At 38.6% G+C, this 16,394-nt stretch overlaps 1 protein-coding gene across 2 annotated transcripts in view; it reads right to left on the reverse strand.

The window, feature by feature from the left end:
* Nucleotides 1-16,394, reverse strand: part of CMSS1 (cms1 ribosomal small subunit homolog) — a 392,023-nt gene that overhangs the window by 69,444 nt on the left and 306,185 nt on the right. Inside the window, exon 2 of one of the 2 annotated variants that reach the window (XM_082625503.1) lies at nt 7,454-7,612. The exons of the other annotated variant lie outside the window; for it this stretch is intronic. Coding sequence (XP_082481629.1) covers nt 7,454-7,612 — 159 coding nt within the window. The remainder of the gene's footprint in view (nt 1-7,453; nt 7,613-16,394) is intronic. 2 annotated transcript variants of the gene reach the window in all.

Consider the following 16,394-nt stretch of genomic DNA (forward strand, 5'->3'; position numbering starts at 1 on the left):
TAACATCTGGCATCAAAGCATCAAGGCTCTTAACATCTTGGACCCAAATAAAAATTCCACTTTACCTAAGACAAAGCTGGACACCATACCCCTGTCCTTCGGGCATGGGAGCAGCTTGTCACTGCCGAGCCCATCATGTGCTCTCGTGCCAGCGTGCCTGTGCTCACATGGTGCCCTCTGCTGAGAATGCTCTCCTTTACCCTTCCCCTGGCAGAAACCTACTCCTCCTCCCCCAAGGCATCCAGTTCAAATATTTCCACATCTACCGCCACCCCATGCAACCTCTCTGCCCTGCAGTTCACTTAGACTCAGACAGCACTATGTTTAGCCCTGTGTTATAATGCATAGAGCATTACAATTAGAATTTTGACGTGTGCCTCTCCTACTAGATTCTGAGTTTTGCAATGGTACGTTGTGGGCACTCAGTAAATATCTGTTGAAGTGAACTGAAAATTGTGTGCTTATACCTGTATACCTGTCCTTTAGGCTATTAAAGACAAAAGTTACTAAGGCAAGATTTGAGCTGAAAAATTAAACAAGCTTTCTGCTGATATAACATGTCTTTATAAGATGTGTCATTAGAAAGGAAAACAAGATTAGAATGAAACAACATTTTAAAGAGAAGAAGGGCTGATAGGGGAGAAATACTTCTAACTCATGTATTTTCCTGTTCATAAAGGAACTTTCTAGCCAAGAAGAAAACATTGGTCCAATTTGAGATGCTGCTGGAATTATTCCTTCTCTCCTTTTTTCTCTAGTTTTGGGAGAACTAGTACCCATTTGGAAAAGTAATGGAGATGCAAAAGTGAAGAGAGCTATGCAGTGATATATACCAACATGGCTACAGAGTGATGATATAGCTATGCTAAGAGAAAAGCATTACATAATGACATCAAAATAGGACACTTGAGGAATGTCTTAGAGCTAAAACAGCTGTCACCTGGTATTTTGGCATTCTTGAAGTATATGAAGAAATAGCGCCTGGAAACCGAAAAGTACAAATCATTTGTAACAACAAGATTCCGAAGTCAAAAATATGTTTTCCTCATCTTTTTAAAAAAGTTAACCTGGCGACTTCCCTGGTGGTCCAGTGGTAAAGAATCTGCCTTCCAATGCAGGGGACGTGGGTTCGATTCCTGCTCAGGGAACTAAGATCCCACATGCTACACGGCAGCTAAGCCTGTGCACCACAACTACTGAGCTTGCATACCTCAACTAGAGCCTGCGTGCCACAAACTACAGAGCCCACGCGTGCCACAACTACAGAGCCCATGTGCCCTAGAGCCTGCATGCCACAACTAGAGAAGAGAAAACCTGTATGCCACAACTAGAGAGAAGGCTGCGTGCTGCAACAAAGAGTACGTGCGCCACAACCAAAGATCCCGCATGCCTCAAAGAAGATCCTGCATGCTGCAACTAAGACCCGATGCAGCCAAAAATAAATAAATAAAATCTTTAAAAATAAATAAATAAAAAGTTAACCTGTTAGCATCATTTTCACTTTAGAAAAATGTGAAACCCTAAAATATGTATAATTCCAAAACATTGCCCACAGGTGGGTTTCAAAAGAAGAGAGAGTCACCCCTCATTATACCAGGTTTTCCTAAACAGACCTGTTTTACTGGGAGATACTTTTCTATTTTGTGGCTTATCCACACTTCTTTTTAAAAAAATTTTTTTATCAGAGTATAGTGATTTACAATGTTGTGTTAGTTTCAGGTGCACAGCAAAGTGAATCAGTTATACGTATTATCCAGACTTCTTAATTTTATGTATAAGTCACTAATCCCACCCTTAGGGAAGATGAAGGAGAGGATAATATGTGAAATTTAAATCTGTCAATTTTGCTGCTGGTAAATGTCTGTTAGGAAAAAGTTTAAAAGCCTGGAATTTAAAAGTGACTGATAGGTTTAATATGTGTGCTTTTTTCTTTCTTGACCTTCCGGCTCATTGAGATGCTGTTTTAAAGTTGCTTTACTCTAGGGTTGCTTCTTTCCTCTGTCCACTTGGTGAAAGTGGTTGGTGATGCTTCCTCCATACAATACATATTTATTGTGCTCTGACTGTGTGCTTAGGGCTGGGGCTACAGTGTTGGAAGGTGCACTCTGCTCTAGAAACTCCCAGTCTACTGGGGGAGAGACAAGTATGTTGGCAGTTGCTATTAAAGTGGGACTGAGGGTAAGGTGCAGTTAAGCTCTGGGTGCCTTGGGAGTACCAAGGAGGAACATAATCCACGTGGGGTGGGGAGAGGACAGTGGGAAGGATGGGTCTGGAATGTGAGTCAGGAAAAAGTGAGGCATGCCCAGGAACACTGTCTGTGATATCCTGTGAGCCAGCTCTGCTACTGAGACTCCTGTATTTCTTTTCACAATTCACAGAAATAAACAAACAAAAAATGACAGTTTTAAATGAGTTTCAACCTCACTATATTTTTAAGAACTGATACTGATACATCTCTCAACACCTTGCAGACATCTGCAGTGATAACTATTAGTAAGAGTTGAGCAGAAGACTTAGAGTTAGGTTTTCCTGGATCATTTTCAAGTCATCAATTGACAGACTCACAGAATATTAGTGCTTAAATAGAACCAAGATATCTTTCAGTGCAAAACCTTCACAGAGGAGGAAATTAAAGCTCAGGGTCAGTGAAAAAATAACCACTAGAAGATTAGGAATATTTTTTCCCTGCTATTTGCCTTCTTCACTTGGTTGCTTGGTCACCTGTAAGTAGGTGGAAAATGACCCTTTAGAGAATCTGTTCTGCTTATGTACACGTACTCATAGTTCCATCAGCTGTCTGTTCTACTACAGAAATACAATTCAACCCAGCTTTCCTCTCTTTCCTCCCCTGAAGATATCCATTTGCAGTAGACACTGTGACAGGAAGGCTATAGGAAGGGGAGAGAATGCCTATCCTTGGGGCTCAGTTTTTGAAATTTATTTGACAGACTAATATTAATCCCATGGATCCAAAGAAATTTTAATCATGATGAAATTTATGATAATTATATTTTAGGATATACACAAGCAGAGACAGTTATGTTAGTTCTGGAAAAGAGGCCCAGTGGATACTGTGCAAATGGAAAATTAAGAATTATTAAAACAACAAATGGATATCATCTCATACAGTTGTTTATATTTCAAAAGTCTATATTATTAGTATAATTTTAAGCGAAAAGCTGTTCTTTAACCCTTTCAAAGCTGACTGAACAAAAAGTGAAAAGTCTGATTTAGGCCTATTGTGGTATGTCAGAATCTCTTCAATATGCCACGTGAAAAGGGGAAGTTTAATAAGAAATTTACTTCTCTGTATTCATAAATAAAATATTATAGCAATACTGTCTAACAGAGATATAATACAAGGCACCTATGTAATGTTAAATTTTCTAGTAGTCTCATTAAAAAGTAAAAATAAATGGTAAAAATAACTTTTTAAAATTGTGGTAAAATATAAATAATATAAAACTTACCACCTTAGCCATTTTTGAGTGTATAATTCAGTAGAATTAAGTACATACATTCACACTATTGTGCAACCATCATCATTATCCATCTCCAGAATTTTTGTATCACCCCAAACATAAATTCTATACCCATGAAACAATAACTTCCTATTCTCCCTCCCCCCAGCCCTTGGTAACCTTATTCTACTTTCTGTCTCTATGAATCTCACTATTCTAGGTACCTTATACAAGTGGAATCAGACATTATTCATTCTTTTGTGACTGGCTTATTTCGCTTAGCATTTGTCTTCAAGGTTCATCCATGTTGCAGCATATATCAGATTTCCATTCCTTTTTAAAGGTTGAATAATGTTCCATTGTAGGTATATACTACATTTTGCTTATCTACTCATCTGTTGTTGGACATTTGAGTTGTTTCCACCTTTTGGCTACTGTGAAGGTTAAAAATAATTTTAATGTATTTTATTTAACTCAATATATCCAAAGTATGAATATTTCAATATGTAGTTAATATAAAAATAATTAATGAGATACCTTATTTTTTTTTGTAATAAGTCCCTGATATTCAATGTTTATTTCATAATTATAGCACATCTCAACTTGGATTAGCCAAATTTCTTGTACTAACTAGCCACATTTAGCTAGCAGTTAATACAGGAGAGTTTGCAGTCAAGATTCGGTAAATCATGACTCCTCCTGGAATATATCATAGTGGATAATTCTACTTTATTGGTTCTCATACAGCCCAAGTGTTTAGAACTGGGGCTCTGGAGTCAGACCAATCTAAATTCAAATTTCAGTTCTCTCACTAATTAGCTTAATGATAGAAAGGTTGCTTAGTATTTCCAAATGTCAGTTCCTTTATCTGTAAGGTGGAGAAAAAATACAATTTCTCCCATAGGGTTTTTGTGTGAATTAACATTAGGTAACATGCGGCTTCCCTGGTGGTCCAGTGGTTTAGAATCTGCCTTTCAATACAGGGGATGTGGGTTTGATCCCTGGTCAGGGACCTAAGATCCCACATCTGTTGCGGCAACTAAGCCCGTGAGCCACAACTACTGAGCCCGCATGCTCTGGAGCCCGCTTGCCACAACTAGAGAAGCCCACGTGCCTGCAACTAGAGAAGCCCGCATGCTGCAGCAAAGAACACCCACACGCCACAACGAAGACCAAGCACAGCCAAAAAAAAGAGTAACACAAAGTGCTTAACATAGTGCTGCCACAAAGTGTTACTAATAAGTAGTAAGTTTAATAAAAATAATCCACTAGATAATATATTCACAAAGGCAAGTACCATGTCTGTCTTTTAATGTGCCTGACACATAGTGGGCACTCAATTAATTAAGTGAATAAATATATGAACTCTTCCTTCAGTCGTTATAAACTTTAACTGGTTTCCATGACATCTTTGCAGAAGTAGCATAATGATTTGCCATGAAGATACAGATGGCTTGAGGTACAGAAAGAGTATGAGATTCTTATCTTCTTCTTTTTACCTTCCTTTTCATGAAAAAAAAACATTATTTCTTTTCCCTCTCCTTGAGGGAGTAGGGCTGATGAGGCTGAAAAGACTGTAAAGGTGGTGGAAGCAGCCGACAAGGTGGGAAGACTGGTTACACACAGAGGCAATGAGCAAATTAGTAAATGCTTTGAGGATAACAGAAACCAAGTTATCCTCACTGTTGGGGGAGGGACTTACAAACATGGAAAGGGTAAAAGCTAGAATGCTCCATGGTGTTAGATCAGAACTGGAGCTATCAATTTGATCTCCCTGGTATTTGATAGAGATAGAGCAACAGATATGGCTGTGAGTGTGTGTCTCTTTCCTAGCTCTTTTGGCTGAGAGGGCCTAGAGGCAATGAGCACACCCTTGTCCAGTGAGCACACCCAATGCCCAGATCTTGGTTTCCATATACTATTTTCCACAATGGACCCAGGTCACCTTGAAGATGTGGATAATTCCAGGGCTGGGTAGAGAAAGTACAAGATGTACATGGAACATTTTCTTGTGCCAGAAAGTAAGAAAGTACTCAGAAAATGATGAGGACCTGTCAAAAGGACACAAGAGCCAGCTGGAGGAACTTCCACTTGCCAAATCTGGGATCATCTGGGCATCAAAATAAATAATGATATTAATGGAGTATAAGCCTCTGAATAAAATAGGAATCCGTAACTGCATACTGATATAAATAAATACAAAAATAAATAGGGGAGAAGGGAAAGCTCTGCCCTACAGTAGAAAGTTTACTTAGGAACAATATATTTATTTACATAGTCTCAAATTACCTTCCCAGAAAAATATTTACTAATTGCAAAGGGAAAAACTATAACTTTACAGTGGAATTATCTGGCATATACCACCTTAACAAAGTGGGGCTGGTATGGACCAACTCCATTTATGTGTCTCCTCATATGATTAACTAAGAATAATACAACATTGCTTCTGTGATACTCCTGCCAAAAAATGCACAAACTCAGTTTCATAATAAGGAAACATCACACCAATCTAAGGTGAGGAACATTTTACAAAATGTACCCTTCAAAAATGTCAAGTCACAAAAGACAAGGAAAGACTGAAGAACTGTTCAAGATTAAAGGAGAGCCATGACAACTAAATGCTCTACATATAATCCTGGACCAAAAGAAAAAACAAATTTTCCCCCGACAAACGATATTATTGAGACATTTGGTGAAAAGTTGAATGGGAACTATGGATTAGAAAGTAATACTGTATCAGTATTAATTTACTGTATTTGATAGTAATACTATAGTTATGTAGAAAAGTGTACTTGCTTTTAGGATAATAACACTGAAGCATATAAGTCGATTCAGAAAAATATATATACACACCTATATAAACAAAAGGTGGTGGTTGGGAAGAGGGAGACTGGAGGAAAAAAGGTGGAGGGGAAAAGGAGGGAGGGAGAAAGCAAATGTGGTAAAATGCTAAAAATTGGAGAACCTGGGTGAAGAGTATAAAGGAGTTCTTTATTATTCATGTATATTTTCTGTAAGTTTGAAATTATTTAATGATAATAGCTAAAAATAAAGAGGATAGGTTTCGGTGTGACCCAGATCCAAGTCTGAATTCCAAGTCTGATATTTATCATCCATGAGACTCTAGGGAAGTTATTTAATTATTCTGAGCTTTGGTTTTCTTATTTGATCACCAATACAGGACTAACTTAAAGGGATGCTGTGAGGATTAAATAAAATAATGCACAGATTGAGCACCTGGCTGGTGATGGGTCTGCCTGGTAGAGGACCTGATACCTAACTGGTGAGGCAGTACATAACTTGCTGAAGAAATGAACACGCTCCTTCCTCCTGCCCCTCCCCCTCTGATCAGAATAACTGATACCACTTAGAGAAAATTAGATTCTTCAATTTTAGTAATGTACAGTATAAGTTTTTCTTAACACCTGAATAATATAAAACAAAAATGTTCAGTAATCATAATAAATACCATCATACATTTGAATGTTGCTCTGAAGTTTCCTCAGCACTTTGCACTCATGTCTCATGTGACACTGAATGGAACAGGCAGGCATTCAAGTTAAAGTTCAACACAGCGTTAATAATAGCGAATTTCTGCAGTGCCTTGGGTTATGACTGTCAAAGAAGAGGGCATGCCCTTGTTACCTAAACCTTGAAGGAGGCTTGCATCAGTTATTGGCTACAGGGTACAAAATGAGGTGCAGTCTAATGTCCACTGGGTCATCTGTTCTTAAGATGCTGGCACTGCTGTTTGTTTGTGGTTCACCGTGTATCTGGGGCAGTGACAAGGCAGAGAAGGGGACTCAGGTTGTGCCTGGGAGGTTTCTTCTCTCGGCCAAGATGTGCACATGAATTTGAAATTATCCAAGAGGGTAGTTTCAGAGTTGCCTGCCAAAGAGTGCTGTCTCCTAATCTGGAGAGCAGCTGCTGGGCACAGGCATGCCAACATACACACAAACACATACACACAGACACACTCGTGGAGCCTATACCTGCCTCTACTTGTCTGCTCTGGGCAGATGGCTTCTGGCTTTTGGGTCGCCTCATCCAGCAGCTCAGTATGGTTAGACCCTTTCTTCCGTGGAGACTGGCAAGCTGTGGGGTGAGGGATCCTGCAAGGTCGCCTGTCTTCAGAGTATGAAGGACACTGCCTGGAGAGGGAGGAGGGTTATATTTAGTGTTTGGGCCCAGTCAGTGTTGGGCTCCCCACTGCCTCTCCTCTGCGGAACTCTCAGTGGCCCCTGGTTGCAAGCTCTCCTTGGCTTTGAAGCCTGCAAAACAAAAACTGAGAGGGTGTCCAAAAAAAAAAGAAGAAAACGTTGTTGGTCCCTGGATGCCACTATTGGATTTTGGTGGGGATGAGAAGAGAGGACCACTGGGTGTGATCAAGCAAAGGCACCTGCACGGTAAGGTAAGTGTCCCTATTGCTACTGAGAAGAGGCTTTGGGGATGTTTCTGTGTTATCCAACAACCAGGAACTGCCAACACTGCTCTCCAGGAGCAAGAGCTTCTGGGCATTATACAGAGGAATAGAGTAAATCTCAGGTGTGATTAAGGGCTTATGAAGGATGATGACTTTTAGGCTAATATGAGTAACAGCTGCTTGCAAAATAGAGGAACTATCCTGACAGTAGGTATGTTTTGATAAACTGGTAGGTATGAAAGAAGACCAAAATAAAATCTGAAATTGTTATCCTCTTTAGAGTAAGACAACTGGTCAAAAATTTTTTTAAAATGGTTTGGGCATATGACTTTCCTTGTTAATAGCTTGATTTTGTAAACTGATGTAAATGATTAATACATAATTTCAAAATCATCAAAAATGTGATAACAATGGAGAAGTATACTGGATAGGCTAGACGGGAGAGGAGGAATTCTCTTTTCATGGAAAGACAGAAGAAACCAGCATCTTAAAATGGCAACTAGAAGTATTCTTTTTTCTTTACTTTTTGTTCATGTTTCTTTGATGCTAAGATTTGATGAATGAGGGCCAGAAAACAGAAGCACATTTTTGAGGTAGGGTTTTGGAAGGTCTTGGAAGACACCTATAACCCCAAGGAACATGATTGGGTATCTATGGCACAACAAATCTCAGTGTCAATGGGAAATAATGCCAGATTGCTGCCAAATGATACCAGAGAAAGTTCTGCTTGCTGTACTTGCTCAGTGGGAGTATTAGTCAATGTTTAGGGTGAATGCATAGTTTGGAGTACAGATCCCCATTCAAGAGAGATACGTGTTCAGCTAAATTTCTTGTGACATATTCAATCACATATCAACTGATGATCACATATCTTCAATATCTATGCAAGTCTCAGGAAGAACTGCAAGAAAAGCAATACATATACTGCTTAGCTACATTCACCATGTTTCATGTGTATATTAGGTTTGTAGTAAGGGAGAGCAGGGAGTAGCGTATTACTGGAGAGAGCTCTTCCAAACTATGACAATGTTCCTCTAGCTGCAGCTAAAAATGCTTTTCCTATGGTGACACATTCCAATATATCAATCTTCTATCCCTCAAAACCAAATATTCCAGGTAAATATATCTCTACAGTTATCAGTTGATGCTATTATGAAACTCACATTATACGTAATTAAAAATCAGCATAGGGCTTCCATGGTGGTGCAGTGGTTGAGAATCTGCCTGCCAATGCAGGGGACACGGGTTCAAGCCCTGGTCTGGGAAGATCCCACATGCCGCAGAGCAACTAACCCCGTGAGCCACAACTACTGAGCCTGCACGTCTGGAGCCTGTGCTCCGCAAAAAGAGAGGCCGCGATAGTGAGAGGCCCGTGCACCACGATGAAGAGTGGCCCCTGCTTGCTGCAACAAGAGAAAGCCCTCGCACAGAAACGAAGACCCAACACAGCCAAAAAAAAAAAAAAAAAAAAAAAAATCAGCATAAACACTTCAAGAACTCTTTGCTATTGAAAAATAGCAGCAATAATATTCATGGGCTATTTCTACTTCTTTAAGACAAATATGTAGGGCAATTAAGACAGGTCTACTCTTGGAAGAGTTTTTTCAGGTAATTTCCCAAAGCAATGTAGAGTTTGGGTTCTTATGATAACCAATGCAAAAATACTCTGTAAAAATTCTGCGATGAAGGAAAGTATTGATTATAAGCAAAGAAGTGCAAAAAAATTTTTAGCTTCTGTTAAAGTTCATATGTAGTTGTCTTTTTTGCTTAAACTTTTTTGTTATTGAAGTAAAAAATTTGTTAGCCAAGAATTGGTCTCAGATAGTGGCATTGCCATTGGAGATGGAGATACTTTATTGTGGCTTCAAAATGACGATCCATTTGCCTATTGTATGAGACAGACGTTGCAATGTGCCAAGAGTTTGTCAGGTCCAGGAACAGGGAAAAACAAAAGTAAAGGGCCCTGTATTCTTCAGAATAGAGTCCATGTTATTCCTTGTCTTAACGTAAAGGAAAATTTTCATTACTACTGAAATACATGCCTTGCCTCTTCAGTATGTTACATTAAAAAATATTTAAAGAAAAAAATGTTAGTTGCTTTTATTTGCCTTAGGACAGAACTAGTGGCCACCAGCATTTAATAGCCATTCATACTGAGCACAGAATAACTTTTTTTTGTTTCATTATAATTAGGTAGAACACTTCTATAGTAAAAGGGCTTAAATTAGTTTGCTCATTTATTCATTCATTCAACAAACGCTTAGAGTGCCTACTATGTGCTGGGTTACCGGGGATACAGCAGTGAATGGGGCAAACGTAGTTTCTACATGCTCTGAGTGTAGAAATCTTCACGGAGGGGCTGATTATTAGTGATTTGAACCTTTATATTGTTCATGTTGTTTACCATGGTATTTTCAACTTTATTTCTAATTAAAAGATCAGAAAACAATTTTTCCTACTTAAAATAGTTTATTTAGTGTCTGCAAGATAGGGGGACAATTCCAGGGACCAAATAATCAAATAATAGGATTGGAATATACATTTTAGTGCAAATACTTGAGTCTTCTTTGAGGGACGCTGACATTTCTGTTCTAAATACAGATGTCAGACAATAGGTTCACATACTGATAGTTTGCTTCTTCAGAATTGGGTCGGACAAGAAGTCCCTAAGGAGGACATTAGAGCAAAATTTGTATGATAGCCTCATAGCTATCTGGGTCTCAAATCTGACGAAAGTTCAAGATGTTTCTGTCTAATCTGTCTGACCGGAGGCTACAACTAAAAGAGCAGAATACCGTGTTTCTCATCTTGGTTGAGGAAACTTTGTATAATGGCACCAATCTTAACAACAGTGTCATTTTACACCTAGGAGGTGTCCTACATTGTTTACAGAATTCGAATATCCGTTACTCACTTGATCCTAAGGTGACCCGGCATGATAGGAAAGGCAGGTATTACTCCCTGTTCAGCAGATGGAAAAACTAAGTTTTAGACCTTTAAGGGACCAGCCCAGCTAAGGTTCTCTCTAATGCACAGTCTCATTAAGTAATTTCTCAAATGAAGGACTAGAAAAATTCTGAGCTTTCAACATAAGTACTCACAGTTTGGACTACTGTTTGAAGGTGGGAGCAGCAAACTGGGAACTGACGATAGGAGAGTTTCAGGCCTCCCCACACCCTATCCTCTTCCTGCCTCCGTTCCCTTCTACATACACACCCTACAGGTCTTTCCTCAGGTCCTCAAAAATATCAGTTTAGTTTCTAAAAGAGATATAAGCTACTGCTTTTTTCTTCTTTTTAGGAAGGGAACGGGATAGTATAATAGTATACTCACCTACATGTGAATGCAAATGGAATTTTAAACTGCTGGTTAGTACCAAAAGCCTGGCAACATAAAAAGCTGTCAAATCAGATTAGACCAATTGTCCACCCAGCCCAGATCCTGCTGGGCTGGAAGCATAAGTGGGCCCTTGGGAGAAGCAGTTTATCATGGGTAAGAGAAAATATCACAGGAAAAAATTTTATATGGGGGAAAATGGTAACCTGAGAGCTATATCAACTGAGATATATCTGTTAACTGAGAGCTATATCAAGATAGGCAGAGCTGAACAGACCAGTCTTGAGTGAGTGAAGAAGGTCTTCCTGGTGGATTTTAAGAGAGTAAACTGATCTGCTGGCAACTGAGATACTGAAGGCAACAGTGTGTAGGGTACCACTCATAGCTAGTACTGTCTGTTACTACTAGCTATGATCAATCGAATGCACTTTATTTCTTCCTTACATTTTTTCCTGGAATTTGTTTTGTGCCTATTTAAGGTTTATGGTAATTGTTTGGAGGCTTTTAGCTACTTTTCTCTCAGGGCTTGGAAAGAATGTCTTAGATCTCCCTGACAGATCTAGGGCCGATCCTTTGACTAGGAAAGTAGAATTCAGGGGAGGATAGGAGTGTGGATAAAGCAGAGGCTGCTTCTGTGCTTCTTCTAGGAGCTGCTGCTCCAGGCCCTGAAACAGAAAGAGACAGAGGCAGCTGCCTCTGAGCCATGGTATTAAACTGCCAGGTTGTGACTAGGGACACGAGCTCCTTAGTTTTCAGCTGCTCCAAACATCTTCACGCGTAGCTATTTTAAGAACATTTGCATTTGATCAGGGAGCATGTGGGGTTAAGCCTTGTGTTTTCCATTTCAGTTTTAGATCCTAAGCAGATGCAGTTAGTAGTTCAGAATTTAAATTAGTGTATTTCCCCCCAACCAGTGCAAAAATAACTTCATGCTGGGGAGAAAAATCATGGAATCGAGATGGAGATTTGTTTCTTAAATAAAATTAAAACAATTTAGAACTTGGATTTTTTTAAAAATCACTAATATTTCCCATCACAATTCTTATTTGGCAAATTTTGGCTAAAAGTATGAAAGAATAAATAAAATCATTTGGCTAGAGTCAGGATAATACATAACTATTTGTGCTAGTGCCCATTAATCTAACCCTATATTCTACTTATTATGCTTGGAATATTGCTGACAAGAACACCTTTGTATATTAGGGACATTTAGGATTGTCTGATGATAGCAAATGGTGATTTACCACTTGAACTTCGACAATCAGAGAAAGGTATCCTCTAAGATACCTCACCACCCTCCCTGAAGAGATAGAGTTGAAAAGAATGAAGGCAACATAAAACAAAAAATTCTTTCTTTTAAAAATCTTTTAAGCTAAGTATCTGTAAATTCCTCTAAAATTTATACAGTCTTCCTTGGTCTGTTGAAATTCTGTATCTCTAATAGTCCACCACACATCTATGAATCTGAACCAGAGTTGCCCAATCTCTTAGTTTAAAAGATACATTTGTACTCTTCAGGAGATTCAACAAAGCAGAAGTGCTGGAATCTGCTGCTTGGATCCAGTTCTGGAAAAATAAAGGAGGTATGGTAACCAATTGTCCAGGTGCACCTGGGACTGAGGGATTTCCCAGGCTTCAGGACTTTCAGTGCTAAAATCAGGACTGTCCTGGGAAAACCAGGGTAGTGGGTCACCCTAAATGGAGAACACATACCTGAAATGATCAAATTATAGAGGCTTATTGCTGTAGAGGACTGGGGTGTAGAAATCAAGTGCCCCAATTCTCAGTCTGGTGCGCTGTATACATGGCAGACTCCTTGTTTAGGGAGATGGGGGGAGAAGTTTGGTCACAAGATTCATCTGTTTATGGAGTTTCACCCTTCCTAACACAAGAGGAGACCTGAAGGCACAATAACAAAGTGTCATCTGGAAGCTTGGGAAGTTCAAGTTTCCCAATGAATTGGCCCAGCTTCCCAGGAAAACAACCAAAACCAAGACTCCAAGATTATTCAGGTATTCCATAGTTATATCTTTTGTTTAAGATTTTACAAGAGCAACATATATGTGCTCACACATATTCAAGGGGAAATAGTGCACAAAGCATACAAGTCCGCCGAACCACTAGAACAGAGTAAGAACAGAATAAGGGCTGTCTGAACTGAATACACCAATATCAAACAAAATCCCAGTTAGAACTAAACCACTAAATGGATGTATTCATTATCATAGATTTTCAGTGAAAAAAAATAAAGAAATTTTAGGGTACTAAAATAAACAAAGGAAAAAGAATCCTTAGAAAATAACTGATATGGTCTGCTCCTCTCATTTCACAGATGAAGAATTGAAGCCTGAGGAAGTTTTCCCAAGGTCTTAGAACTAGTTAGTGGCAGAGAAATATGCCTGTTTTTCTAAGATAGCTAAAAATGATCAACCTACAGAAATTCAACTCTCTACTCTTGTGTAACAATGCCTATCAAAATTGCACTAATGTAAAAAGCCACCAGGCAAAAAAAAACGCAGAAAACTTCAAGTAGCTGCCTCCAAATATACATAGTTGCCTGATAAATATACAATTACAAGGGAATATCAGCTGATTTTAGTAACAGAGACATTATTGCATGTTCAATATCTGTCAAAACCAACAGGCACCACTGCCTATACTCAATATGGGAGGGTATCACAAAAGAAGATGACTCAGGCCATATTTGGAAGGAGCATATACTTGTCCATTTATTTACTTACTTTTGTAACAAGCAAATGCCAGGCAACCCAATTTTGATCTCAGAATTATATAGTAAAATCTAGATAAGGAGTCACGCCGAACCACTAGAACAGAGTGAGGGCTCTCTGAATATATATCAATATCAAACAAAATCCCAGTTAGTACTAAACCAGTAAATGGATGTACTCATTATCATAATGCATAATGCTTAAGAGCATGCATTTTTCCAGATGGCATCATGGGTTTTAATTCTAATTCTGTGTGGTCTTCAAAAAGTTACTTAACCTCTCAAAGTTTAAGTTTCCTCAATCATAAAATGGAGATAATAATTGTACTTGCGTTTTGGGGAACAATAAATGAGAAATATAAAGGGTTAAGTACAGTTAGTGGCAAATAATAAGTGCTCAGTAATCAGGAGATATTATTATCATTATTAATAATACAGAAAACTCCCACCATGGTGTTATAGATTGGGTCTAACAAAATTCAGTCTTGAAAGTGTGGTATGTCAGGTCTTTCTGAGAAGCTGATAAATGTTACAAGACCCAGGATACACACAGACACAAAATTTGGATCCCTTGGACCAAATTAAGAAGTCTTGGGCTAGAAATGTCACCTAGAAACCAAGGGAACTGGAATTTGAATGATGTGTTTTCTTTGGGACCCTAAGAACCACTGCTTTAGACACTATATGCCCCCAGACAGGTGTGAGTTTAAAATGCCAAATTTTGTGGTTTGGGCTTAAAAAAAATTCCAGAAAGTTGATTATTAAAGGTAAACCACAAATTTCTTTGACCTATGTTAAATTAAGTAGGAATATCCTTTTCCCTTCCTTGAGATTCTCTAGCCATAAGCAAGTCACTATTACTCTTTTTTTTTTTTGCAATTCTTTTGCCCTCTCCTCCCATAAAATTTAGATTGTGTAATGGAAGTTCCATCAAAATGTGATAATTTATGGGCCCACAGCCCAGAGGATTTTGAGGAGACAATGAAATTCCTAATGTGTGCAAATTATTCCAGAATGGGAAATGACTCTTCCTGTGTACCAGTAATTATTTATGTAACAGTACCTTGGGAGAATGTTAATGGTAGAGCATTAAATTACTCCTTTTAAAACAAGGCACTTCCACAGGGTTTTATATCTTCTTTCCTAATTTGGAAAGACAGCATTTGTACACACAAAATAGCAAGTTTTACTATTTTACTGTTAAGTGGTTAGGTCAGGTTTCAGACAGACTGTCCTGATGCATTAATACCTGCCAATTGTGTGGAAGGAAAGCTCCAGTTCAAACCATGACAGAGTTGTGGATCCATCACTATTAAAGTAAGCAAAGTAACCAGCAAATTCCAATAACAAAAAAGTGCCAAAAGAGGCCATAATGCCTACTGAAGGGAGAAAAACTTTAGTTTACCTCAAATTCACATGCACTTAGTAATTTCCCCAGATGTTATCATAAAACTGCAATCATGACCAAAATAATCTGTTATTTCAGCACGTAATTCTATTATTATGTTCCCATCCACATCTGGATAGTTCATTTGTAAAAGGCAATTTCAGTTGAGAAAAGAACTCAAAAAGTTCAGCTAGGTCTAGTGGAACTAATCTGTATATAAACAAGGAATTTTTTTTAAGCAGTATGGAAGAAAATAAAGATTTTTCACCTGTACTTGCAACACTAAAACAGTAGTTCAGTGTGAACTGGTAGCTACAAATTTACTTCTCTTGGCTCTGTCACAAAATCTATAAGAACTTAATGCTTTCAGGGTTAGATCAGATACACGTTAGTGGCAAAATGCCCATCACCATTTTAGTGGGGCTTTTGCATTTCAATCCATTGCCCTAGTGACCAGAAAACATTTTCCTTGGTGTTTCCTTTAGCATATTTCTGCTATCTTATTAATCTTCAGCAGTTTTTTTAAACAGCAAAATAACCTCTGGTATTTAAAAATTTCCAAAAATGTGAAAACATACTATAGGGATCAGAGTATCAGCCTGGGATTAGTGGAACAGCCAGTCAAACACAACTTGAGTGAATCAGATGGCATTTAACTCATCTAAAGGATTCCAAAGGGAGTTCGCATTCCCAGCAGGAAGGTGAGCAACATGCCCTAGCACAGGGTAGGGTACAACTTCTGAATCTAAAACTCTCACAAGGACACACAGTTACAGAAGATGATGCCCATGCATGAAGGCAGACCTTTTTTTCTTTTTTTTTAACTAAGTGATCATTCTCTAGGTCTCAACTGTTCTTTGGGTAAAAAGCCAAAGTAGGGCTTCTTGGAACAATCCTCCACCAGTTAGCTCTAGATCCTCTGCCACTGTTTCTCACTATCTCCACCAGAGTCCTTGCCCCAGAGGTCCTACTGTACCTTGCTTAATCCTGAGATTAATAAATCTGTCCAGATGGGAGGATTGTTGAAACAGATCCAGATTAGCAGATTTGCAGAATGGG

This window comes from Mesoplodon mirus, assembly GCF_964341445.2.
Source record: "Mesoplodon mirus genome assembly, chromosome: 6".
NCBI lineage: Eukaryota > Metazoa > Chordata > Mammalia > Artiodactyla > Ziphiidae > Mesoplodon > Mesoplodon mirus.